This window comes from Diadema antillarum, unplaced genomic scaffold (assembly GCF_040938485.1).
Source record: "Diadema antillarum isolate AM-2024a unplaced genomic scaffold, OU_Dant_1.0 scf00000165, whole genome shotgun sequence".
In the NCBI taxonomy this organism is placed as follows: domain Eukaryota; kingdom Metazoa; phylum Echinodermata; class Echinoidea; order Diadematoida; family Diadematidae; genus Diadema; species Diadema antillarum.
The window spans coordinates 530,637-557,637 of record NW_027271054.1 but is presented as its reverse complement, the minus strand read 5'-3'; the positions used below and the strand labels follow the sequence as shown (position 1 = coordinate 557,637).

The window sequence follows — 27,001 nt, the reverse complement described above, 5'->3', positions numbered from 1 at the left end:
GAAAGAGTTATGGGATGTTTGAAGGCTGTAAGGAGATTTCTTCTCCACTACAAGCTGAAAACAACATTCCACATACGGTACATGGAACAGCTGTGTCACCAAGTCCGATGACACATTAATCAATATACGCAACTGTCAATCCAATACGAAATATGCATGTACAATGCACCAGCACCTGTTACATGCAAAACATTGCAACTTCCATTATGGCAATGGATAAATGCTGTTTTTTTGCCACTCAGCAGATAATGCCAAGCTACATTAGGCGTTGTCACATCAGCCCGATGGAGAAAATAGTCAGCAAAATAGCGCGCTATTTCAAATTATAAAATGGGTTCAAGAATGTAGCCAATAGGAAGCGCTGAAATGAGACACACCTCCTTCCTTTACTTCAGTACAATTGCACTGCCTGTAATCCTATGGTAGATTGCCGATCGTCTGTGCGCGCGGCGGCTCCTTTGATGAATTGCATGCATACGCGCTGTCAATCCTGTAAACAACTTCTAGTTCGGGCTGCCGGCCGGCCGGCCTGTCTTCCCTTGTGCATAACATGTGTGGCGTACGTACGTATACTCTATTATACGTACACTTTGTACAGTACAGTAGACCAAGCGTTATGGGACCGACGCGTACATGGAGTCACTTTGAAGAGCAAATCCAACGATTTAGCAGGTTAATTCTCACGCCGTTTTCAGAGTATGTTGTCTAGTAGGCCTATATGAGGAGTCTATATCAAGTCTTTAAGGTAAAGGGTGCATATTCTATGTAAAATAAAAACGCTGAAAAATGATGTTAGTTTTCGAATTTTCGACCCATTTTATAAAACAAATGATGCACAGGATTATTTCGTGGTGTTACACTCTATCCTGTGCATCATTTGTATAACATCGGGCTGATGTGAAAACGCCTATTGTAGTTTTTGCCACTGTGCACAACTACAATGTAGCTTGGCATTATCTGCTGAGTGGAATTGACATAATGTTCACGTGGCCTGGTAGCCTCATGTTTCATCTGTGGTTATGGGGATGCATCCATGCTTTGAGTAGAAGGCATACGTCGGAAATCATGATTTTTCTGTGTTGAGCATTCTCATGAAAAATCATCCCAGCGAAATTTCCTACACCATTCAAAAAAAAAAGGGGGGGTGGGGGGGGGAGGATTGCATTGATGCAGTCTGCAGTTTTGCTTGGTACTGTTTTCGACTGCTTTTGGCATAGTTGCTTATAGCAACTTTGCAGAAATATTGTGATATATTTTATTGTAAATGTAAATGGCCCTATAGAGTGTGTGTGTTGTTGTTGTTGTTGCTGTTGCTGTTGCTGTTTTTTGTTGAAGGACCTATGGCACTTTAACGCTTCCCGGCACGAGTTATCTCGCATTATTTCAATTTATGTGCAAGGAAATCTTCTCAGCTCTGTCAGTGAAGCTGATTAAGATCTACGGCTGGAATGCCCGGTTGCTAAGTGAATGTACCAACTGCCTTGTCATTGTGATTACAGTATGTGCAGTATGCCAAGACTGCATTGTTAAGAGTTCTTTACAGCCTTGTTGCTTTCATGTAACCAGCCCCCAGAATGGCAGCATCATTCTTGAAATGCCACCATGCCAATGTTAGGAGATCAATTGAAGCTGAATATGACAGAGACAATTAAAGAATGCAGGAGCTGGGGCATGCTGCACCTGTTACACCTGTTCATGTCAATTACTCTTTTGTAGATGTGAATTCAAATGGAAACAAAGGGTTTCAGCACAAACAATACATCCATCTACTTCTCATGCAGTTTTTATGTATAATTATGTTTGTTTGTTTGTTGGTTGTTGTTTTTTTTTTCAATATCCAGCAATGTTGATCACTTGTTCTCAATTTCTTACCAGTGGCAAGAATTTGTTGACCATGTGATAGCACTTTGTTTCCCAAAGTGTATTATACATTTTTGTTCATAAGGATGGATGCTTAATCCTGTATAACAGAAACGTGTCCGAAGATTTGGATTTAGCGCCGCAGCTAGACTCCGCCCTTAGCAACGAGGGAGTGATCTTATTGGTCAGGGCGTGGCATCCTGATTACTGATTGGTTGTGCGTAGACGGCTAACGCTAAGCTTGAATGAACATCGGGGATGTCGCTAGGAGCATACCTTCTATTGTCAAGCGGTGAAAACTGTCTTGCCTCCCCTTGATCATGATTGCGTTGGAAGGAGAACTTTGAAGGCGTTTTTCTCGAAACGCTGATTTAAAGAACCACTAGACATGCACTTATAAAATCATCAATATCTTCGCAAAATATTCAGCGATGTACAGTATTGCATACTTGATCTGATTGTAAATTAGGCAGTCACACTTTAATCACATCTTTCCTGTTGGACTTATTCATACTGTTATGCCTAAGTCCAACAGGAAAGATGGTGATAACACAATAGGGATTAAGGGGATCAGGTAATCCTCATTCATTGGCAGTTAGTGTCCAGACATCTGTGCCAATCAACAAAGAAGGTACAGGAAGGGTTTATACGTTCTGTGATCTTCCTTCTACACTGTCTGACTACTTTCAGTTCAATAATTCTTCTACTTCTAATGGTGATAGTGAAAAACTGTGAATTCTGCTATTTTCAGGACAGTTCAAGACAAGCTATGGTTTATAAAGCTGATCATCAATCAGTGTATCTGCCAGGGTATTTTCAGAGAAGTATTTGCTCTATCAGAAACTTTATACTTTTTTTTTTTTTTACTGATTTTTCAGTAATGGAGTATATGGACATTTCTGTCTGGAAATCGACGAGAAAATGTTCATTTTCTTCAAATAAAAATTGTTTTAGCACAATAATCCATATTTTTACTATATGACTGATTTCCCGACCTAGCAAACAGCTGTTACATAATGCCACATGATTTTTTTTATCTACAGGTGCGAAATGCCATGAGAAGACAACATATAGATCTTTGCTCATTACCAGGTTTTACCAGACGAGTATACTATCTAAAAATATTCAAATATTATGAAAACCAATAAAAGTTTGTCTTGAGGCTTATCCTGACTAACAAAGCAATAACTGACAAACATAAACTGACTTCAGGATATTAGAATCAATTCAGTGAAAAAGTCGAAGAGAATAGACCATAACTAGGTCCTGAAAAAGCTGTTTACAAATTGGAATGAATTTAGTAGTAAACTGGCATACCAGGCCAGGAACATGCAAAATGTTAATAGAGAGTTGAATTATTACAGAGTGAATTAAGTATATAACATAAGCTGTGAATGAAATATGAACTTACTATGAAACTTGGCTAAATAGCTCATCCACCCCCATAAGAAAAAAAAATTGGAAAAGAAGAAGAAAACAGAACACCCAAAAATTTGCTCCATATAGTCAAAAGAGTGTGTAATAGTAGATCTCTCAATCTAATATTCATGAATTTGTAAATAAGCCATGGAGCATTCTAAAATCAATCTATCCGTGTAGGGTTGAGCCATCTCTAAATCTTGAATGCATACCCTTATACACCGTGTGCGTGCAGCACCTACCAGATGAGATAAAACCCTCGCATTCCACTCCGATCAGGAAATATTTTTCTCACGTCTTACACACCTCCCAGCTACTCGCGGCGGCGACTGCTCGAAAAAGAACCGGGATCAGATTTCGAGCCCTTTCTACTGCAGCTTGGCTGGTGCCGTTCACATGGGACTGAAGGGGGTGGGGGGGGGGGGGGGGGGGGTAGAGACTTTGCTCGCTTCGGCCTAATGTCAGAAAATCAAATTAAGGTGAAGGATGTGCCGAAAGACAAGCCTACACTTCCTCCCTATCTCCAAGCTATTTTGAGTTGAATTGTCGTGTCTGTGTACTTGTCCCAGGCTTGTGTAAAAGACTCTTCACTGCTATCCCGCTTCACTCCGTCACTGATAGCAGCCTTTGATGTGATGCTATTAAACTAATCCTCCTTTTCCTTCTTCTTCTCCTTCTTCTCCTCCTTTTTCTTCTCCTTCTTCTCCTTCTTCTTCTTCCTCAAGAGTAAATAGACTTTTCTTCAAACACTCCTATACTGTAAACAAAGGTTCATAAATATTTCAGTTTTGTGCTACGGAACAGTCAGGCAAATTTGATGTAAGGAGTGACTGCTACCCATTTAGGTGCTGGCTGTGACAGTGAATTCTGGGTTGAAGATCCAATTATGAAATAAAGTAATTACCTCACAAAGGATGAGATTTGCCTGTTGAAATCAGTTGCAAGTTTGCAGAGGACAAGGAAGGACTGTGTGGAAATTTTTGTGCATTTCGCGTGACCAGAAACCAGTGTGAAAATAAAAATGTGAATATTTTTGCAAGTCTTTTGGTGATTCATTTTCTGCATTATGTATTCCATCCATCCAGGGAGCCATGATCTGCACACACAGTCCCCGAATGAAGGAGCTGGTATTCTCTACCCCATTGAAGTACTCACACTTCCAGTTCAACTTCAGAACGTCGAATTTTTCAGCAAACTTTTAATTCTTTCCTTCCTCTCAGCCAATTTGCAGTTATTGTTGATTTGAATGTCTATTATTCTATATAGGTTATCATGGTGACATAATTATGTTATATAATGAGTGTTAAGGAGATGATACGTCAGAGTGATTAATTTTCGCTGTTTTATGTATTCCATCCACCCAGGGAGCCAAGCCCCCCATCCAGGATCTATACACTGACCTTAAGGATGGAACAACTCTTCTCTCTCTCCTTGAAGTACTCAGCGGACAGAAATTAGTAAGTAATTTTCATGTTGTTGCTGTTGTTTTTACTTAAATCTATGCTATTAAAGAAAGATAAAAGATAAGAAATAAATCAGTTTGTGTTTACTGATTGTGCAGTATCAAATGCCAGACTCTGGAAGAAATAAAAGCCAACATGATTAATGACACATGCAGAGCGTACTATCTTCATATCTGTATTAGATATTTTCTATCTAACGTTTGGTCTTTGTCATGTGTGTGTCACAATTCAGGATGCATGATTCATATTGTCTTATTTGTAGCAAAGTGCAGTTCCTTTACTAAGAAAATGCAACTATCAATACCATGCACTTATGAATCAGAGACAGATAGAGGGAAAGATAGAAGAGAGAAGAGAGAGATATATTCAATGAGACATATATAAGGGATAAAAAGAAAGAGAGGGATATATGTGTATATATATATATATATATATATATATATATATATATATATATATATATGTTTATATATATTCATTGAGGCATAGATAGGGGATAAAAAGAGAAAAGGAGAGGGAGAGAGAAGAAAGAGGAGAGATTTCCAGTGAGACAGGTAGATGGAGGAATAGATAGATAGATACAGACAGATTGATCGGAGAGACCTTCTCATGTTGGAAGTTAATGGAATGCTCAATCGTAGTGGGAAACATTCAGCTTAGTTGGAAGAGATGTGCCATGGAGTGTAATTAGAGGGCGGAATGAGGAAAAAGACCCTAATCTGTCCAGAAAATGTCGTTCATTGAGGAGGAATAAACACTTGCAGTGGGATCTACAGTAACGAGCTTTCCCACATCTTCAAAACATTCCCAAACAGATTGTGTGTGTGTGTGTGTGTGTGTGTGTGTGTGTGTGTGTGTGTATGTGTGTGTGTGTGTGTGAGGGTATGTGTGTGTGTGTGTGTGTGTGCATGCATGTCTTTTGGGGGGTCACATCTTAAAGCAACCTGTCATGCTCCTATACTCAGAGCCACTCTGTTGCCGTTGTCATAAATTGTTGAATTGGATATGAACTGGCAAAAGAAAAAATACATAATGGAAAAGTTCTGAATATCTCACATTGTGACCATACCTTTTCACATCAAACTCCTAAATCTTCCCAATTGCATATAAATGTAAACATTTAGTGGCTAGTGGTCATTTCTGTATGCTGGCTGTATACTACATTCATGCAAATGAATAAGGTGATCTTAAGGACCCACGCGCAACACATGGTGATCAAGCAGGGTCACACACTTTCAGTATTCACTTGTGCACTTATGATGATGTCGTGTTGCTGTGCAGCGGGTACGAGATGTGGTAATTGCATCTAATTTTTCCCTTTTTATTATGACTAAAACATTGTTGCTTCGCAGTAGATATATGTTCTCAGAGCTTATAACTTGATATTTCTCCTCCCAATATGTAAAAATTGCTGAGAAAATCTACGAAAGTATGGTAGTTTGAAGATAGCAAAAGTGCTCCATGTTCTTCATGTGTACAATCAAATAGAGCGTGTGCTGTGCACCAGGCACAGCATTGCCAACACTTTGTTACCAAAATTTAGAAGCACTATTTCAGTTTTACAGATGTATGCAGTAGGGAGATTTGTAAACCATTTATTGGGCTAAAAGTTGAAATTTAAATAAATATGTCCTTATACCCAATTTGAGCAAGATATAAGTTCAAGTCATCTTGATTTGACCCTATGGAATTATTAGATACTAGCATTACATCAAGATGAAACGTACAGTTCAGCCACCTGTATCTCCCTGGATGATGATAAAAGGAAAAACTAAAGATGTTAACTGATTATCTATATTTTTTATGTCAGTTGTTGATTAAGAAATATCGTTCAGTTACTCAATTGATTTTGTTGAATTTATTTGCATGTGACTCATTCCTCATGAGGGTTATAGGAAAGTATTCAAGTGTGAAATGTTTGTGTAAGTGTTGTTGTTCATTATTTTTTGTTAAAAATGGAGAGCAGGAAGAAAAGAAAAAAAAGGTATATATATATATTTGAGACTTTATGCTATGTGAACACAATTGCTGTTCTTGATCAACTAATGAGGATTTCATCCAGAGTTGGCTGTGGTTATGTGGGTGGAATCTTGGTGAATCTGTCAGCCAAGAGATGAAAATTTCCCTCTGGGGGAAAAAGGAAGCATTTTGAAAGTGCTGAGGGTATTCAGAGAGGGAAAAAAAAGAAGAGGAGTTTAGAGGCATTTTCCCTCCTCGCTCGCCAGCATCACCAAATTTACCTTGGATCTATTGATCCCTGAATAGGCAAAATGTCAAGGATTCTTTGCATACATGAATAAGATCCTCATCGCTACCCTTTCCTTCCCGCATCCTACGTCCTCCTCCCATCAAAAACCACTTTCTCTTTCCCCTCATCATTTGCTCCGTCGATGTCTTCCTGACCCGATGATGGGTACTACACTGCTTGCCACACTGCTTTCACTCACTGGTGAGGTTCACACAATGTTCCTTAATCTTAAAGTTAAGCTCAAAGTTTGTAAACTTCAATGATTACCTGTAGCTCTCGTAGTTTAGACCTGTGAAGATGGAGTCAAAAGTTAGCAACCTTAAAATTTGTTGATAAGATTCACAAAATTTCTTAGGGTTTATGCTCTATCCATGGGGAGGGTCCCTACTCACAGTTTATCTTCATGTGGACATGATAGTCAAAAGGTTGCCATGACCTCTCTGTTAAACCTATACTCCCTTTAAAACTTCCGGGCCAACCTTGAGTGTGTGTTGTACACTACTGTATCATCGCACAGTAACAGGTTTATCGCTACAGCTGCATATATATATATATATATATATATATATATATATATATATATATATATATATATATATATATTATTTCTTGTGGTTCTGGCATTTAATTGAGCTGGGCCCTGTTTTATGAAGAGTTAAAATTGATTATATAGTTGATTTCAACTGTAAGTCTATGGTAGCCTGTGTGGTAAGGAAATTTAAAATCGATTTTATCTTTTGATAAAACGGGGCCCTGGACTCTCTCTCAAAAGCTTAATCAGGTGTTGTGTGGATGCACATTAATGTAGTCTACAGCTACAAGCTAATCATTGAAGTATCAAATCTTGAGTAAATCTGAAGGATTAGAAATGTTGTGTGAACCTGACTATTGCTTTCAAAGTGAAGTACATGTCGTCGGTTGAGAATGATAAGGGCGTTAAGTTGCCACAAAACCCATAGTGTTCAAGACCACTTAACGCCCTTCTCATTCTCAACAGACAATGTGATAGCCTTCTGACATTCACATTCTATTTCTGGATATATTTGTTTGTCTCATTCAAGATCTTTTTCTTTGGTCAAATGTCTCCTACCGCTTGGTTTAAGCTATAGCTGTTTGTAAATGACACAATGGAAACCTGCCGTTGCTGTTTTCTCTGGGATTCAATTGTCACCAATCTTGCATGCAAGCATCTGAAAAAAAGAAGAAGAAGAAATATTCATTAATTAGTTGATGAGGAAAAAGTTCTTAGTATGATATATATGTGTGTGTGTATCATCCACTGAGAACCAGAAGGCCGTTAGAGCAAATTTTGGGGGTATTGAATTATTGGTATCATATTATAGAGCTCTATCTCCTATACATTATGGTGTCAATTTTTAATTATTTTCATTTTCAGTAAATTGTTATTCAATCAAATCCATTAAGGGCGCTTTTTTTTACCCGATATTTAGAACAATGCTTATAAATCTACCCACTTTTGATTAAATAAACTGTTTATTTCATGAAAATTGTTTCATTTTTATTTATGCTCAAATCTTAGAACTAGAATGCACCCTTCTGATTCTCAGCTCATGATATTTAGGTTCTGCTGTTTTTGACATTGTTTATGTTAACCTTTCACTATCTTCCACAAGGTGTACTGCTCTGACTAAGGTAATTAAGACTGTAGAAAACACCGCCACGCTTCCTGGTCTTGCTTCAGGGTGAAAAAGAAAGAATGAGATATATATAGAGAGAAAGATGAGAAAGAGAGTAGATGATGGATGGACATAAAAACTGTGATTGCCTCGCTGGGGTTAGCATTTTTATCTCTGGAATCAAGACTATGTGAAGAGCGTGAGCTATTGGTTTGTAAGTGAGCAAAATTTCATTCGCTAACTGCAGAGTAAAAACGTGGATGGTTATTGAAATTCTCTCTTCATGTGACCCTTATGTGGTAGACTAGCATACTGTAAAAGGGGATATTTTCAAGCTCGACCGGTTATGATGAATCTCGCTTGCTTTTAACTCCGCAGAATCAGGACATTACCTTCTGGAACATATGGAATGCAAAAATAATCGCATGCATGCTTTTATTTTTGCGCAAGCTTCTGGTTATGCAAAATGTGTGAAAATTTCCACCATTACAGTATCCATGATTTTTTATAGCCTGGATGAGAGACCGAATACTTGAGTATAACCCAATGAATAATGTTGCAGCTTCTTGAGAGGCGGACAGTTTGACATTCAGACCCTCTTGAACCAAGGTGCATAGCCGAAAATATCCACCACTCCGAAGCATCTTTTTACGAGGGGCTACTGAAGAGCTTGATCAACTAGGATTTGTGTGCATGGTTACCGTGGAGAGAAGGAGAGGGAGAGATAACGTGCCGTAGGCACTCATGTTTCTTTCTTTTTTTATATTGAGGGATAGTGGGGTATGTTATGCATAGTTGAAAACAGCCTTGAAGAGAGGCTGATGTAGAGCCAAGAAGGGGGTAGCATTACAAGCAGGAGAAGAAGATGAAGAGGTGGATAACTGTTGACACTTGCATCTCACTGCATCATCCATTACAATTCGCATCCCATCCAGCGTGGGTTCTAAAGCGGCTCCGGTGTTCAATCGCTGGCACAATCCAGGCACTGTGCAACTTGTGCTTTGTAAAGAGATCCTCCTCTTTTCACTGTGTATCTATCTTTCTATCTATCTATCTATCTATCAATCTATCTATCTATCTATCTATCTAGATCTATCTTTCTCTCTACCTTTCTTCTTTAAGCCCTGGTGGGTCTACACTTGAGGTCGCAGCCGTGTATTTTGTGAACAGTTGTTTGGAATGGTTTGTAGTGACTGTGTAGAATCCCTACATAATATTTACTGTGGTTTAATGGCTACACATGAATTGAGCTTCTGAAGGTGTCAAAAAGAATGTGATTGAACATGTTCTAGTTTTCCACATTGTTGGTGCAAGAGGCATAGTATTTTGAGAATCAATTTGTCATGGATTTGAAAGTATGACATTAAAACTTGAGATTTATTTGTAGGATGTACCATTTTTTTGTTGTTATATGTGACCTGAAAAGCACTAGTCCAAAACTGCCCAACATCATTGTTATGAACACTGTAAACCATTTAGTTCTTACATAATTTACACTGTAGTCCAGTAAATATAACATCCTCATTTTCTTTTCATTGTCACACAATGTTCATTGTAATTTTAAACCAACTCAGATGATAGTTTTAGGAAAGATAACCATAGCATAACTCAATATTATCATGAAATAATTGATAGAATATGACACTATTCAAAGTAGAAAGGGAAGGAAAATGTTTGCATTGATTATTGCATTTTTTTTTTGGGGGGGGGGGTGTCACGCAATGTTTGCTTTAATTGGCAAATTCTAAAATTTGCAAGATAACTATAAAAAAAACAACACCTGAAATGGAAAGGGAAAAAGAAAATGATAAAGTGACTTTTTTTTTTCTAATTGATGAATGCAAAATTATATCAACATTTTAGCCTTACTCCATGAACTTTAATGCCAGCTACAGTTCTTCAATCATTTAAAGTATTAAGCCGTCTGTGTGCTTATAATGCCGATTGGCACAGAAACTCTATGGCATTGTACACACTGTCCCAAGTCTTTGGCATAGAAAGGGTTGACTGGAAAATGGGAGGAACTACATTGGAGGTCTGCTGTCATGAAAGAAAGTTGCTAGTTATTTCTGAGCCTCGTAGTGTCTCTAAAAATAATGTTGATCATGACAATTGTTATTGTGTAGTGATGATGAAAATTAAGCTGATGAGTTTTGTGTGTGTGAAAGGGGCTTCTTATTGAACAGGAATTTACAATATGTCATATTCTTTGAATTCTTTTTTTTTTTTTGGGGGGGGGGGGGGCAGCTTTCATTGTGCTGTGATGAGAATGGTGAAACTTTCTCAAAAGCCATAGGAAGAACCTCTCTGCACCCCCTTAATAAACCTAAATCAATCAATTGAAAAGTCATGTCATCCAATTTTTATTTGCCACATCAGGACCATAGATCCATCCAATATTGAGATTTGTGAGCCACTTGGAGAGATATGTCCTTCCCTTAATATTTGATCCATGTTTTGATATGTTTCACCGTGTACTCTTGGAAAAAACAGCAAACAACATCAGCAGTCAAAGGTAAACCTGCAGTGGCGGCAAGTTGTTTGAAGTTGACCTTATTGCAACATACGACATGCAAGACCACAAACACAATATTAAGGTGCAGGTGGACGGTGATGGACACATACCCCATCCTCCTCCCCTACCCTACCCCCAAAAAATAATGAAGAAAAAAGAAGGCATGCATGATAACTGCTATGTGCTCGCCTACCTGTCGACCCTATACATCAAAATTATGTGACGCATACTTTATCACATGTGCGATGATGCTTTTTTCGTCTGGAAGCAGTGTTTTCCTTTGCTCGCGGTATTGCGACGTTATTGATGGCATCATACAGTATGAATGAACTGGATGCAAGAGATCTGATATTGGTGTATGACAGGGGGAAAAAGAAAATGAAATTGAAGCAAGCAATATCTACCTCGCATGCACCTGCTATTGTTTTTTGTTGTGTATTGAAAGAAATGAGGCCAAGCTAAATAACATTTCTCTGGATGTGTATGAACTTTTCAGCTGCTTGCATTCAGTTGGCTTGTGAATGTATTATTGTAAATGCAAACACTGTGTTTTTACTTCTCTGTAATCTTTACATGGATAATATACAAGTGTATGCAGGTTTGTGTGTGTGTGTGTGTGTGTGTGCGTGTGTGTGTGTGTGTGTGTGTGTGTGTGTTAGTGAGTGAGAGAAAGAAGTGAGAGGGGAGAGAGAGAAGGAAAAGATATGTTTGCTTTGATGGATATTAAGTGCATGTGTATTTGTGTGTGAGTCTGTGTGTGTTCTGTATAAGAGAGAGAGGGGAAGTGAAAAAAATATTTTTTTTCTTGACATTTGCATGTGCATTTGTGTGTGTGTGTGTTTGTGTGTGTGTGTGTGTGTGTGTTTGTGTGTGTGTGTGTGTGTGTATGTGTGTGTGTGTGTTTGTGTGTGTGTGTTTGTGTGTGTGTGTGTGTTTGTGTGTGTGTATGTGTGTGTGTGTGTATGTAAAAGAGGGAGAGAGGGGAGAGTGAGAGAAGACAAAGATAGTTTTGCTTTGTTGGGCAAATCTCCCTGATTTGGGAATTATTTTCGCCCATTGAAATGCATGTAACACACAGATATCTCCCTGATTAGGACGTGGAAATGTTGGCAGACCTGCATTATGTGCGTAGATGCATTTGTCTAGATGAGAAATGGGGGTGGGGGGTGGGGGGAGAAGAAGACATGGTTATGGAGCACTAAGTGTATCCCCAAAGGTCTGCTGTGGTTGATAGTGCATGAAATCATATTTATGGGAGCAAGAGAGAAACAAATTATTTTGCTGTGGATGGATTGTGGAGAGCTTTGATTTTCTTATACAAGACAACAACAAGCATTTTCAATTTTTGACAGCCCAACTGAAATTAAATGCAGGCTCTGCTTCAGGTATAATGCTGATCACGCAAGTGACTCATGTTTGAAGAAATTACGATGGGAACAGCTAAGTATCTTTCCAAATATCTGTATGTTGCTATGCTAGCCATAAAAGATCCCCTGTGTGCTTTAGCTGAAGAGTGTTTGCCAATAGAGGGCTACTGCGTAACATGCCCAGAACAGAATACACTCCTAAAAATTCCAGCAACTGTTACAACACAAGCAAGTCCTGTGGTTACTTTCTGGTGTGAATGGCTGCCTTAAAGTACTCAATTGCTCTCCTACCCACCACCATCACGAAACACTGCGGGTTAGCAGAAGCACCCCTCCACAGGGGTACAACACGTTCTCAATTGGAAAATATTTCAGCGCGGGGACAGATGTCTCGGCCATATGGGCGGAGAGCGAATGGAAACTGACAGGCGGCTGATCCGTGGGAATTTTGGCCGAATCGACTTATGTCGGGATTGCGTGTGCACTGATGGACCCGCGGCCTAGTGGTGTTTCGAATTAAGCAGTGATTGGAAGGGGTTAGGCCAAGTCTAAATGTGCCCTTTTCTCGATCCCTAACCAATTCAGGCTCCACCCCTGACAGAAGATAATCATGGTGGAAGTGCTTGTGATAACGAAGTGTGGTGTTTTTTTTCTGATTTAAAAAAAAAATCCTTTTGAAATTTTCCCAGTTTCCATCATGACTTCCTTTTCTGTTTTGTAAAAATATTTTATGTAAAATGTATCAGTAGCAAATAATTGAATTGACCATGAAATTTAAAGCAAACATGATTGTAAACAGATCTCATTTTCTTTTTGTTTAATTTGCTGTTCCATATGACACTGCATAAGAATTGTTGCCATTGTTAGATTGTACATGTTTAAAAGGAGAGTGTTTAGATAGTTTGTATAAAATGAATGATTGTTAACAAAGCCATTGTAGGATTTTGAAGATATTTGTTTCTCATACAGTGTTCTATATATAAAATCATAAAAAGCCGAAGAAAGTTTAATCTGTGGCATGTGGAAGTGCTTGTCTCTGTCTTTTTTTTTATGCTGTATTTTCTCACCTGTTTCTAAGTGTCTTGTCATGTTTTATCCCTCCTTTTTATTAATAAATATATTTTTTCCTCCTCTTACCCCTTTTGTATTTTATGTTGGAATATATCTCGTGCTCTCTCTCTGTCTCTCAAAATTCCATCAATGAATCTTAATGTGCATGTCTCTATTTGTTATTGTTTGTCTTTGTCTCTTTCTGTCTGCTGTTGTCTATCTGTCAATCTCTGTAATCATTTCATGTTTTGTAGCAAGTCTTCCCCTCAAAGGTGCATAAACTGCACCCATTCCTTGACTACCATTCCTTCTTAAACGTTCCTGACCCCATTTTTCAGGGATTCTTTGCCCCTCCTTCTCACCCCTCCCCCTCCCCCATTCTGACTTTAGTCAATCTGTCATCTTATGTACCCAGCTGGTTTCGCACTCCTGTGACTAGTACCAACATTTCTCGCAATGCGATGGCTTGTGTGTGAAAAGTCCAGCCGCGATATGCTCCGTGTACTCCCACGTTCCGGAATCCTTTCTCCAAATAAATGTCAGGCTTTAACTTCATGATTCTCCACATTACCTTCTGTGTCTGCTACAGACTCACAGTTTACGCTGTGTTTGTGTGTGAAATAGTGAAGCAGGTGTAAGCGAAAACAAACATCGCGGCAACCAGAACCGTCGCATGTCCCGATGCTTGTGAAATTAGCTGCCTTCGAGATACATACTGAATGTTTATTCTTAAGTGTCGTATTTCTCTATCCAAGGTGTCTTAGAAGGATATACTGTACCTCAAAAGGAACAGTAAATGAGGCTAAACCATGTGCATGCAGCTGAGACAAAAAGCATAGAGTGTGATGGCATCTTTAGTTGATATATTTTTTTAACATTTTTGTTGTTACAACATTTTGATGGTGATGTGTAGCACAACAAACTGTGTTGTAGTCCCATACGGCAAATGATGCAGATTCAGAGACTATGTAAAGCAACTAATGCTGTTAGTGACATAAATAGAGCCCTCTTTATCTCAGAGTGTACATGCCATTTTGAAAAAAAAAAAGAAGTTACTCCTAATGGAACTGTTGTGTGTTGAAAATCTTGCAATCTAAAATTGCTATCATTTGTTAAAATGGAATAAACACAAACAGTAATGAATGAGACTAGTAGCTCTCTTTTTAAATGATGAACAAATGCTATCCATCATTTTGACTGATATTTCGCGACAGGAGCTGTAAACACGATGGTGCTTTTCGGTGACAAAAGCCCAGATGGGCATTGACAGTGTAGCTATCGGGGTAAGATGTGAAATAAGCGCTGGCTCTCTGTACATTGTAGTGCACTTACCATCTTACCAACTGAGGTATTTTTAACCAGGTATCTCTGTGTGTATACATATACTTATATACATACACTTATATAATACTAAGATATATGTGTGTGTGTGTGTGTGTGTGCGTGTGTGTGTGTGTCTGTGTCTGTGTGTGTGTATATATACATAATTATAGTATGTATACACCTGTATCTAAACATCTGTATTATACCTGCAGTAGTGTAATGCTGATATTTTTACTGTTTACTCATGTCATATTCAGTAGATATTATTGGTGGTATCCTGTATATGCCATAATTTATATTCAGTGTGTCTAATTTTTTTTTTTGCAAATCAGGACTTCCTGACAATTTTGTGAGTGGTTAAATTTGTGATTGTAAATGACAGTATTGAAGGAGAAATGTATGTATGCATGTTGGAATCAGAGTTTATATTTTCTGAAATATTTCTTAAAATCTATGAATAGCACAGGACTCGTGAAATTTGCAAAAATAAAAAACCTCGCGAAAGTTACGGCATACGCAGTAATACTGATGTGATGAGAAAAGATGAGAAAGAGTATTCCAGGACGTCAGGATTTTTTGAATGAGCTTTTGACTTACCGTCTTCATCCCCCCCCCCCCCCCCCCCCCCCCCCGGCAGACCCGTGTGTCATATTGGATGGTGTTGATGACTGTTCCAATACAATGTTCCAAAAAGCGGTCCATATCTACAATGTATACAGAGACTCCAACCCCAAGCACCTTCTGATCTGGAGATTCTCCCGCATGAAACCCCTAGCAAACAGGAGACTCCAAGTTGATGTGCGCAAAGCGCAAAGTTCCTTGCGGCCGGGGTCCCAGGGCCTGCTTAAGGGCCCTGGAAGCTCTAATGTTCTAGATGCTCGCTCGTGCTATCTAATTCTTATTTTTTAACATATGATGGCAATAAGGAAGAAATTCTTTCCAACGGGAGACACAGAGCCAGGGCAGGAGAAATTAATTCTCAAGCGGGAGAACGGGAGATTTTGCAAAAATGGGCTTTCGGTGGGAGATCTCCCGACGAAAACGGGAGAGTTGGAGTCTCTGTGTATATATGATATCTTCAGTCAGTAGGTTCTTTAAAAAGCAAGCTGGCGAGGGAGAAGAGTGTGTTTGCCATGTGATCTCAATAGCAAGCAACATAAACCTCCCCTCCCCCCCCCCCACCTCCAAAAAAACAACAACAATAGACATATAGACAGACATAGTTTGTACTGTACATTCAATCACTTGTAAAGACAACGATGAATTCATTGTGTTAAATTTCAGTGTGTATCTTTGCAATAGCAAGATACGGTGTATATATGAACATATGAATGCTGTGAACATGCACAAATATCATTTCCTGTATTCATCGTACACACATTATGAAACATGCTTTTTCTGCTGGAAGTCCGTGAAATATCCATTTATCCTAGAACGACTTCTGATGGATAAAATGACAAAAATGCATCCCTAAAAGCATGCACATGACCTATGTGTTGGCTAATGGTATAAATGTCCTTTATAGATACCATTTTCCTTCACTCACGTTCCATTTTTTTTCTTTCTTTATCTTTATACTCTCTCTGTCTCTCTCATAGTCCAACATGCAATGGCTCAGCAAACATAGTGTGCCATAATTAATTTTTTTCCCTCTCTGCTAAATCATCTGAACGCATTGTCTATAGATACTGTTGACTTTGGAATCAGCCTGTCTACCAGCATGATATGTATTATATTTCTTTCTCTCTCTTTTCTCTCTGCAGAAACGAGAGCGTGGATTCATGCGAGTGCACCAGCTGAACAATGTGAACAGAGCCTTACAAGTATTACATCAAAACAAGGTAAGCCTCCCCACCCCCCCCTCGTTCATTTATTTAGCATTCATTTCCATATTTTCAGTTCCTCTAAAATTCAATTCAGTTCATTACCCACGCCGATGAAAATCGGCAGGGGGTTATGTAAAGGGTTCCGTATGTTTGTTTGTTTGTTTGTTTGTTTGTTTGTTTTTTTGTTTGTTTGTTTGTTTGTTTGTTTGTTTGTTTGTTTGTTTGTGTACAAGATAACAAGAGAACGGGTAAACGGATTTGCACGAAATGTTCAGGGAATGTTTGGATAATGACAGGAAAGAATCGATTAGATTTTGGTGATAATCGGTTGACCCTTGCAAATTCTGTGTGACCTTGAAGTTTTGACCCCATGGTATAGTGACCATTCCGAAAATTTCCCGTTTCTCACTTTGCGATTTTCCGCTACCATACGAACACATAAACTCCCCAACGATCCGACTTCGCTGCTCAAATGTTCGTAAGAATTCCGAAATTTACGTTTAGGCCTATTTGAGGGACTATGTCCTTCTAGATTTATGAAAGTTCGTTCTCCGTCATCACAAACTGGCCCGTATTTTGATGATTTTTCAAATTAACATTGATTGTTTTTTTCGTTGGAGGAGCATTTTGCTCGGTCGCAGTCACACTGCACGATATGCGTGCTCAATATCAATGCGTGTGCAAGGCCGCTGAAAATGCATCGCGCTCTACACTGTTGGTGCAAAATTGCACCGGGGACGTTGCGGCGCTCGTTGGTGGCCGAATACTGGTGCAGTAGACATTTGCATTCAACCCTTGCATTGAATAATTCCCGTAGACACTAATCATAGGGGTAATTGCCTAGGGGGTACGTAAATTTTGTTTTTCTTTTTTGCTTTTGTGGATACCATCAAAGATCGTACACTCATACGACCTTTGATATTTGATGATTTTTCAAATTAACATTGATTGTTTTTTTCGTTGGAGGAGCATTTTGCTCGGTCGCAGTCACACTGCACGATATGCGTGCTCAATGTCAATGCGTGTGCAAGGCCGCTGAGAATGCATCGCGCTCTACACTGTTGGTGCAAAATTGCACCGGGGACGTTGCGGCGCTCGTTGGTGGCCGAATACTGGTGCAGTAGACATTTGCATTCAACCCTTGCATTGAATAATTCCCGTAGACACTAATCATAGGGGTAATTGCCTAGGGGGTACGTAAATTTTGTTTTTCTTTTTTGCTTTTGTGGATACCATCAAAGATCGTACACTCATACGACCTTTGATATTTGATGATTTTTCAAATTAACATTGATTGTTTTTTTCGTTGGAGGAGCATTTTGCTCGGTCGCAGTCACACTGCACGATATGCGTGCTCAATGTCAATGCGTGTGCAAGGCCGCTGAAAATGCATCGCGCTCTACACTGTTGGTGCAAAATTGCACCGGGGACGTTGCGGCGCTCGTTGGTGGCCGAATACTGGTGCAGTAGACATTTGCATTCAACCCTTGCATTGAATAATTCCCGTAGACACTAATCATAGGGGTAATTGCCTAGGGGGTACGTAAATTTTGTTTTTCTTTTTTGCTTTTGTGGATACCATCAAAGATCGTACACTCATACGACCTTTGATATCATCACACTCTCGGCTTGCTATAATCAAAATATCCCGCAAGAAAACGGCGTATTTCTCGATTTTTAGCGCTTTTTCCGCGACCCGTCGCGTAGACAATACTCTTAAAACTGGACTTAATTCGCGCGCGCTTGGAAAAGTTCCGATTCTGCACTTTTGACGGTGGAATTTGGGATTTTCGATGGATTTTTGGAGGAGACTTAAGGACTTTCCTGTACGTGAATGAGTGTTAATACCGTATGTGTAATGATGTGATTTGCGTGTGATGTGACTGTAGAACCAAAGATCGTACACTACGATCTTTGGTAGAACTCACTGGCTGGTGATAAAGCACACTGGCAATTAAGTGGCCGAATTCTGGTAGATGACCGAATGCACATTATGTTTACCCCGACTTTGTACTTAGGCGTGGGTCTGCCGCCTTTGACGGCCCCTCTCTAGTTTCATATATTTTCATTCTTCTTTTTCCCACAAAACGTAACAGATTAATATATTATATGTTAATATATTAACATATGATATAATGTAATATATTATATATGTTATACAGTGTATGCAAATTATATATTATACACAAAATAAGATATTATACATTGGAAGAGGATGTGCAATTTCATTTTCTTGTTCCATTGATGTGTGCTAAATTCTAGGATAGGTCATTGAGTTTTGCATCTAGAGTAAGAAGCACTAAAGCTCTCATGTGTGTTCGGTTGGTTGGTAACTGCTATCAAATGAAGACGTCACTGATCCATTTTATGTTAAAACAGCACTTATGTCTGTGAATACAAACTGCATTATCACAGCATGTAAAACCATTATCAATATCATTATTTATTTATTTGGCAATTCAACATTTATAATACAAACAGAAAATTATATTACGTATTATAAAAATTGTGGTGATTCTAGGTGTATACCGCTGGTTGCCAGGGGAGGAAAAGGCAAACTTAATCACGGAGGCTCGAGGCCTTCCTCCCCAACCAGTGCATTCACACAGAATCAGCTATATCAATGTAACACAGTTACAAACAATGTCAAGTAATACATTATTACACAAAAATATGCACTTAAGTCAAATACAAATAAATACAAATGAAAATAGGACTACCACTGAGTGTGAACGATACACCATCCAAACCTGAGGGTGTTTTAACATAGCTCAATCAACAAAACTGGTGATGGATGACTGAAAAACTATTCATTGTGATGATGTAGAAAAACAAAATGTTTTTGATCTCGATCTGTACAATAGTTCAGTGATTGTAGGAACTTGTGATATTTCAGCTGACAGACTGATTAAAAAGATAGAAAAGGAGAGGAGAGAGAACAATTCTGAGAATAATGAAAAACCAGCATGGAAATGGAAATTGAAAGATAAAAGGTGGAAGAGGATTGAGTGCTGATTCACTGAGGCAGAAAAAGTGTAGAATTCTAGAAATTTAACCCTTTTTGTGCCAGGGACTTTGCACAGTGTGTACAGCCCTATGGGGTTCTGTGCTAATCAGCATTCAAAGTGCACAAAGAGGTTAATTAATTACCAGAAGGTACATGTAAAGCTCACATGTAGAACAGATAGTAGGAGGAGAAAGTGATGTGTATACAATGTATATTCCTTTGTTTGCTGCTGTTGTTGATATGAAAGGGACATTGCAACATCTTTCCCACCCACCTAAGATTCATTTGAATGCTGGATGCAGTCCAATCTATGGGAGGCGTTAAAGATCAAAGATCCATCACATTCTAAAGGAGCACAGCACTCGTGGTGTTTTTATCCACCCACGCTTTAGGATGTGTGTTTCACTAAACACCAGTATGCAGTTGTATGTGCATGTATGTGTGTCTGTGTCTGTGTGTATGTGCAGATGTGTGTGTGTGTGAGTGTGTTTTTGTGTATGTGAGGGTATGAACTTGTTGTCCTCGTTTGTGCGACACAGTTCTCACACGTCTGAACATCTCCCCCGTGATTGTACGTGTACAATAAATTATCAGTGCAGAGCCCCCGAAGGATGGTGAGTTTGGTGGGGGTAGGCTCTGGATTAGGGGGTGGGGATTGGGATAGGGATTGGGATGGGGCTTTTGATGGGGAGAAGGTTAGACGCTGCTTCATTACCCGTCTACCCTCGTCCTCATTACCAGGGGAAAATTGTAATGTGCATCTTGAATGCAGTGACACAGATTTAGGATGTAAAGGAGTCCATCATGAAGTATATGGATATATTCTATTTGAGACATGAGAGTCTGTTATTTCTTCTTAGATGAATGACTGTTTTCAATTTTATGTGCAAAGAGATGTTTTTGTTATCCTCATATGATGCTTATCATTTACAAAATGTGAGTTTCTTTGAATGTTATTTTGTCAGCAGAGGAGGTTAAGAGGAAATAATGTTTTACTGAAGAAAGAATTTTATTTTGGTCACATTATAAATACATGCAAATTGAACTAGACAAAATTAAATTGTGCCTTGGTTATAAAATATATAGTGAGGATATGTGTTGCTGAACATTAGTTTCATTTGAGTAAATATGTAGAGCTGTCATCCAAGAAATGCAAAAGGACATATCTCCACAATGAATATTTTGAAGCTTTGTGCCAACTTGACATACTGTATACTCTACAAACTTCTTCCACAGGACCCCACCCCCTCCCAAAAAAACCCCCAACAAAACAAAACAAAATCAGTGATAGCGTTCGTAAGTTATGGCGCAAAGGTGCCATCATAGGGCAAAAATTGATTACAAGAGCACATACACAATTAAGAAGGAAAATTGTCCTCATTATTTGTCTGCACTCGAAGATTTTATTCCAATGTAGGAACACACCATGAATGGAAGGAGGTTGTAAATTATGGACCAGATCCTTCATGACATGTTGTAACCAAATAATCCACTGATGAGTCAGCTGGAGAGAGCAGCGGCTCCTGAGCAGCGGCTCCTTAGCGCTTGCTGGGACTTGGCCCGTGCCCATGGCAACCAACTAGCAGGGATGGGAAGGATATACACGCTCCAAGTGTCTTTTGCTGTGGGGGAGAAAGCAGGTGGGGATGGGATGAGGGGAGGGTAAGAGGGGGGAGGGGTAGGGGCAGAACGCCTCCAATCAGTCAAAGGCTGTTTTCACACATACTGAGAATGCATATAGTAAATTTGAATCACGATTCTTAATGATGCATTGCTAGAATCATGATTCAAATGACACATTTTGGCTGTGTGTATACGCAAGCTGGAATTGTGGAGGGTGACTTGAATGGCGGAGGATGAATTGAATCGTGATTCCAATCGTGATTCAGATGATGGTCCTGCGATCTTTTCCAATCACGATTCTCCAGAATTACGGAACCAAACAGCCGCACATTCAGATTGACTGCCAAATCAAGCTTACGGTGACCTTTCAACCTTTTCCGCAGAAAAATCCCTCTCCTCAAATGCTCACAGTGTAGTCAAAGAATGTGCTACGTACCGCTCAAGAGTCCTTGATGGATACTCAGAAAGAAGCCACACCCCCTCTCCTTGCTCTGAAATTCAGAAAGCTGCAAAATCTGCAAAGCCTTCCTCAGTCATGTGTATGGAAGATAATTCAAATCGTGATTGTAATCGTAATCTATATTCAGCATTGCAATTGCATTTCTCCACCAGTGTGAAAATGGCCTTTGGGGGATGGGGGAGGGGGGGGGGAATGGGTGTTGTGGGCTAAGTTTAGGAAAAAGGGGGAGGGGAGGGGCGGACGGCTTCCAATCAGTCAAAGTGATTAATGTCAAAGCCTGATGCAATGTTTAGTAAACACAAGCCCATTCTCGGGTCCTCTCCAATCCATCAAGGAGAGATTGTTGCCAATCCCGCCTTTTCCACTGCGCTAAGAGTGAAGCTCTCAGCTCCGTCCCTCTTTCTTCCCCTCCCTCTATTTCTCTCCCTCATTTAATTTCTCTCTCATTTTCTGTCTCCCCGTCTGTCTCTCTAACTCTCCATCTCTTCCTTCCTTGTCTCTCTCCCTCTCAATCTCTCACCTTCTCTCATCTAGAAGTACTTATATTTGAAGTAGGTTGTCTTGTCATTGGTCCATCCCTGATGAGGTATTCACCTCCTGATGGTGATCCTTCTAATTATTTGAGATTATGAAAAAAAAAGTCTATCACTTCCTCTTTCCTTCCTTCCTTTGTTTTGTACATATTGATTTTTTTTCTCGCTCTTTCTTTTACATACGCATGCACGAAATAGGTACACACACTCCACCGTCTCTCATTATTCTTTCACATAATCCATATGTACCTATGTACATGTATATTGTGCCTAGATGATGCAAAACATGCAGGCATGTAAAAGAGTAGTGCACTTTTACAGTACATGTATATCCTGTGTAGAATGGACTGGAGAATCTTATTGCTGTGGAGAGGGATGGTGGCCTCCATGTAGAAACAAAATATCTGGTGAAGTCTTGAACAAAGGTTATCTCCTTGTTTCTACAAACTATCATGGGTATAGGTTTAGAACTCCCACATTATACAAATAGTGAATGGTCACGAGTGCGATGGTACATGTACAAGATTTCGCACGAGGTGAAAGATAGAGGCAGCCGAGTTGAATAGAGCGCCTCATCTTTTACCGAGTGTGAAATCTTGTTCCATTGCATGAGTAAAGACCATACACTATTTGTTTTCTACAACGCCTTGAACGTCAACAGATGTGGTCCACACCGATTCTTGAATTTAGCACAGAAATGGCAACCATTTTCTATGAAAGACGAATGAGTAGCCGCACAGTCACAGTCACCGTGTACGTACAGGTACGCGAAGCCGATCGGGTGAAGTTGTTTACAAAAATGAGTGACAAAAGCATGTGCTTGTAAGCGCGCTTGTAATTGTTTAGTGCACGGGGCAAATGTTTGTTTATTGTGACATCAGAGCCGTGCGATGAAACAAAAACTTGGGGGTCAATCGTGAGTTTAACACGAGAGTCAATGGAAATGGGTGACGTCAGCCATGCGCTCTCCATTTTTGCTCAAACAAAATTGCACAGCTGACAGCCACAGTGTGCGATGCAACTTTTAACTAAATGTCACGTGTTGGGCAATAAACCAATCAGATAGCTACATTCTGATTAGGTGTTGTATAATTCATTTTGTTTTCCTGTTGTTTTGTTTGAGGGGAAAAAACGCGAGATGATGCATTCAGAATTTTGTTGTTGAATGTTGTCAAACTGTTACTTTCTTTTTTTCGTACATTGTACTTTTTTTCCATTTTGCTAGAAATACAGCAGGTTTCATGGAAAATACAGGTTTTCCAGAATTGTATTACAACACATGTCTATCGCAGGAAAGGTAGAAGTACTGTTATTCCGCCACAAATATCCCATTTCAGCCCTTAGAATACGGCAGTGCTGTTTATAAGGTTGTTGGCATCCCAGCTGAAAGTGCTTGGTTACAGACTATTCTATGATGATCACTCTTTGATGTGAACTCTCTCTCTCTACCTTCCTCCCCCAGGTACGACTCGTGAACATCAGCAGCAACGACATCGTCGATGGCAGCCCAAAGCTAACCCTCGGTCTAGTGTGGAGCATCATTGCGCACTGGGAGGTGAGTGGTAAACCATCCACACAGGAGAAACTTGTCATTAGGGCTGCGTCAGTATCTGCCACTATAGACCGATTCAGGTTCGTTGAGGGCAGCAGACAAATTGTGGCTCTGGGCGCAGCCATGAGCTCATTTTGAGGTGTCTCAGCCGACCCCCCCTGCTCTCCCCCACCCCACGGGCAACATGTTTATCGCGCACTTGTAACAAAGGTTCGCGCACTAAGCAAGCATTCGTGCACTCAGTACGAAACGGCTATTGGCTAAAGCAACCATGCATCAGTTTTTCATTCCGTGCGCGTGAGAGGGGTGGGGGAGTGGGAGGGGGGGTCGGCTGGGACACCGCAGTAATGGCGCTGCCCATGCCAAAAATAAACATAGCGCGTCACAGAATCGGTCTATAAGTGAGCTTTATTAGTCTGAAAGTATAATGAACAGATACACAGCATTGTGAATTTCTTTATATATTCTAATACACACGTACATAGCAGTCTTTGGTATTAAAAGACACTGTTTGAAATCATAATGGCTCATTCTAAAAGAGTGAATTATTAAATATTTTATTTCTGAAATCAGTGATTGCAGAAAAGGTGAAAGAAAACACATGGTGAGAGCTTATATCGCGACTCATTCAAAAGTTGTGATATGAATCTTTAAAGTTGCGCGTAATTTTGTATAATGCCATCTGTGCATGTGAATTATAAAGCAATTTCTGATGTCACAAATAGTAAGATGATAGGAAGAATGGATGAAAGGAAATATCCCTAATTTTCAATTTTTTATAATGAAAAAAATACCATTTCCGTTGATCTGTGACCGAGATATGGTCAAGTGAATATCATTCTCTTATAAGTTCTGGATGAGTTTAGGTAGAGTTCTTTTTCTATGTCTTGGAATATGCATTTTTGTCACGAAGAAGATGTAAAGATTAAGAAGATGATGAAAAAGAAAAAAAGATGAAAGGACAGAGATAGGAGTAGATGATTCAAAGAAAGAGGAAAGAGGATAATTGAGTAATATGAGTTGGAAGAAAAGCCTCAAATGAAGGTAAAATGTGGAAGAGCTGGAAGAAGAAGGGGAAGAAGAAGGAAGTAACAAGAAGGAAAGTATAAGAATGATACAGTGAGGATGAGGATGATTGTAAACTTTCTCAAATCATGACCGCCATGTACGTAGAAGTGCGAAAAGTCCATAGTTTGAGTGATGATAATTACGGAGTGCAATAAAATCCTCCACTCGATCATGATTACGTCTGAGGAATGTCAGGCGGCGAGACTGTTGACATGATTTGCCAGAGCCCCGTGAATGATGGACTGGAAAAATCGCACCAGGGCCTAATCAGAGCGGAACGTAATGATATGTCATTCGTTCACGTCTCAGTCATTACGTCTGGAGGCGTCGTGCGTGATGCATGACAAGTGTAAATGTTGTGTAGCATTGTTTGTATTGATCAAGGAAATATTTACACTGCCCTCTAGTGACAGTACATTGCAAGGATTCCCTAAACATGTATACGTGTAGTTTGTCTAACCCCCTCCCCCTCCCTGCATTATCATCTTAAAGATACATGTTATACTATGATTAAAAAATCACTGTTGTTTATCTCAAAATACAAGATCATTACAGAGCAAAATAAACATTTCAAATTTTGTCTATCAGTTTCATGAATATTTTTTCTTACATAGTCATTTTTTTCCCCACCAAGTTTGTTGTAGTTGCCAAGTCTCACATACACGGTTGTGGGCTTACTTGTCAGTTAGCAACAGTTGCAACAAAATATTTTGAGATTTATACTGCTTTTTAGTACCAAACATTCAACTGTCAATATTCAGCATGATTGCACATAAGTATTACGGAATAACTGTACATGCACACCATTGTGACATATACAATTTGTACATAATGCACTGTGAGTTAATAGTTCAGATTCTGCACATTTCAATACAATCTTGATTCAACAAGAAAGCAAAACATTACTTTATCTACAGTCATCTAAAACTGTGATTCCTTTGCACTGTGTCAGGGTTAAGTTGTGGTAGATTGTAATTTTGATCCACATTTGGCTAATCTTTGAAGTTTCCAATGATAACAATGTATTGTTGCTGATTTGTGAAAGGATCTGAATATTTGTCAGCATGCAGTTAGCCATGGAAATGAATGCAATTGACGTCATTCTTGCAATCAATTTCAACTCCCGATGAATTGAGGGGTCAGTTCGCTAATCCTGGACGTGGTCAGTTTGCTAAGCTTGGACGTGGTCATTTTTGTCTTCCCTGCAGGCCAAGGCAGTACTAAAGGATACAGACAATAGTATGGAACAGCAGTATGAGAGAACAGTACTAAACTGGTGCCAAGAAGTAACACAAGGGTGAGTGTAAGAGGGACAGTGGGTGAGGACCCTGTTGCATGAAATTATGACAACTTTACATTCACTCATTCATTCATTCATTCATTCATTCAAGTTGCATTAAGTGGATGAATGCAACTTTACAATTAATGATAACTGCCATAGCAACACTATTTCATAGCCGATCAAAGCTGAAAAATCAATGATGGTTGTCATTAATTCGATAGTTACCATGAATTGTAAAGTTGCCATTGTTTTATGCAAAAGGGCCAACAACTTTCAGGTCATGAGCAGTAGTACTCATTGTGTTTTCCTATTTGAGATCATAATAGTTTGCAATTGGGAATTCAGAGACGATACTGCAAAGTGATTAAATTTGCAATCAGGATTCATTCCAATGAAATGACAAACTAATATTACTTTCTTTTTTTTTCTAGAAGCAATGTCAGTGATTTCACATATTGGAGATGATCGTAAATTGTATTTGTCTGTGTACAGGCTCAGGCAATATTTCTTGGTGTTGTTAATTGTGATCAGATGACCCACAAACGAAATATGTGGCACGCACAGTATTGATCCCTTTGAAAGTAGATAACTATTCTTGATGATGATCCATTACTATCAGGCATTCATAAGATATCAAAGGACATTTTGTATCATGATTTGCAGAATACTCTTTGCTCAAAGGTATATATTCGTTGAACCATGCATTTATTTGCTTGCTTGCAAATCAAAGGAATATATTTGCATGTATTTCATGTTTTATATGTTACC

The 27,001-nt window shown here is 39.2% G+C and overlaps 1 protein-coding gene across 1 annotated transcript in view; it reads left to right on the top strand.

Moving 5' to 3' along the window:
• LOC139722442 (dystrophin-like) overlaps positions 1 to 27,001 on the top strand; it is a 127,577-nt gene that overhangs the window by 12,530 nt on the left and 88,046 nt on the right. Inside the window, exons 3-6 of the mRNA XM_071633736.1 lie at positions 4,644 to 4,736; positions 16,646 to 16,723; positions 23,794 to 23,886; positions 26,160 to 26,248. Coding sequence (XP_071489837.1) covers positions 4,644 to 4,736; positions 16,646 to 16,723; positions 23,794 to 23,886; positions 26,160 to 26,248 — 353 coding nt within the window. The remainder of the gene's footprint in view (positions 1 to 4,643; positions 4,737 to 16,645; positions 16,724 to 23,793; positions 23,887 to 26,159; positions 26,249 to 27,001) is intronic.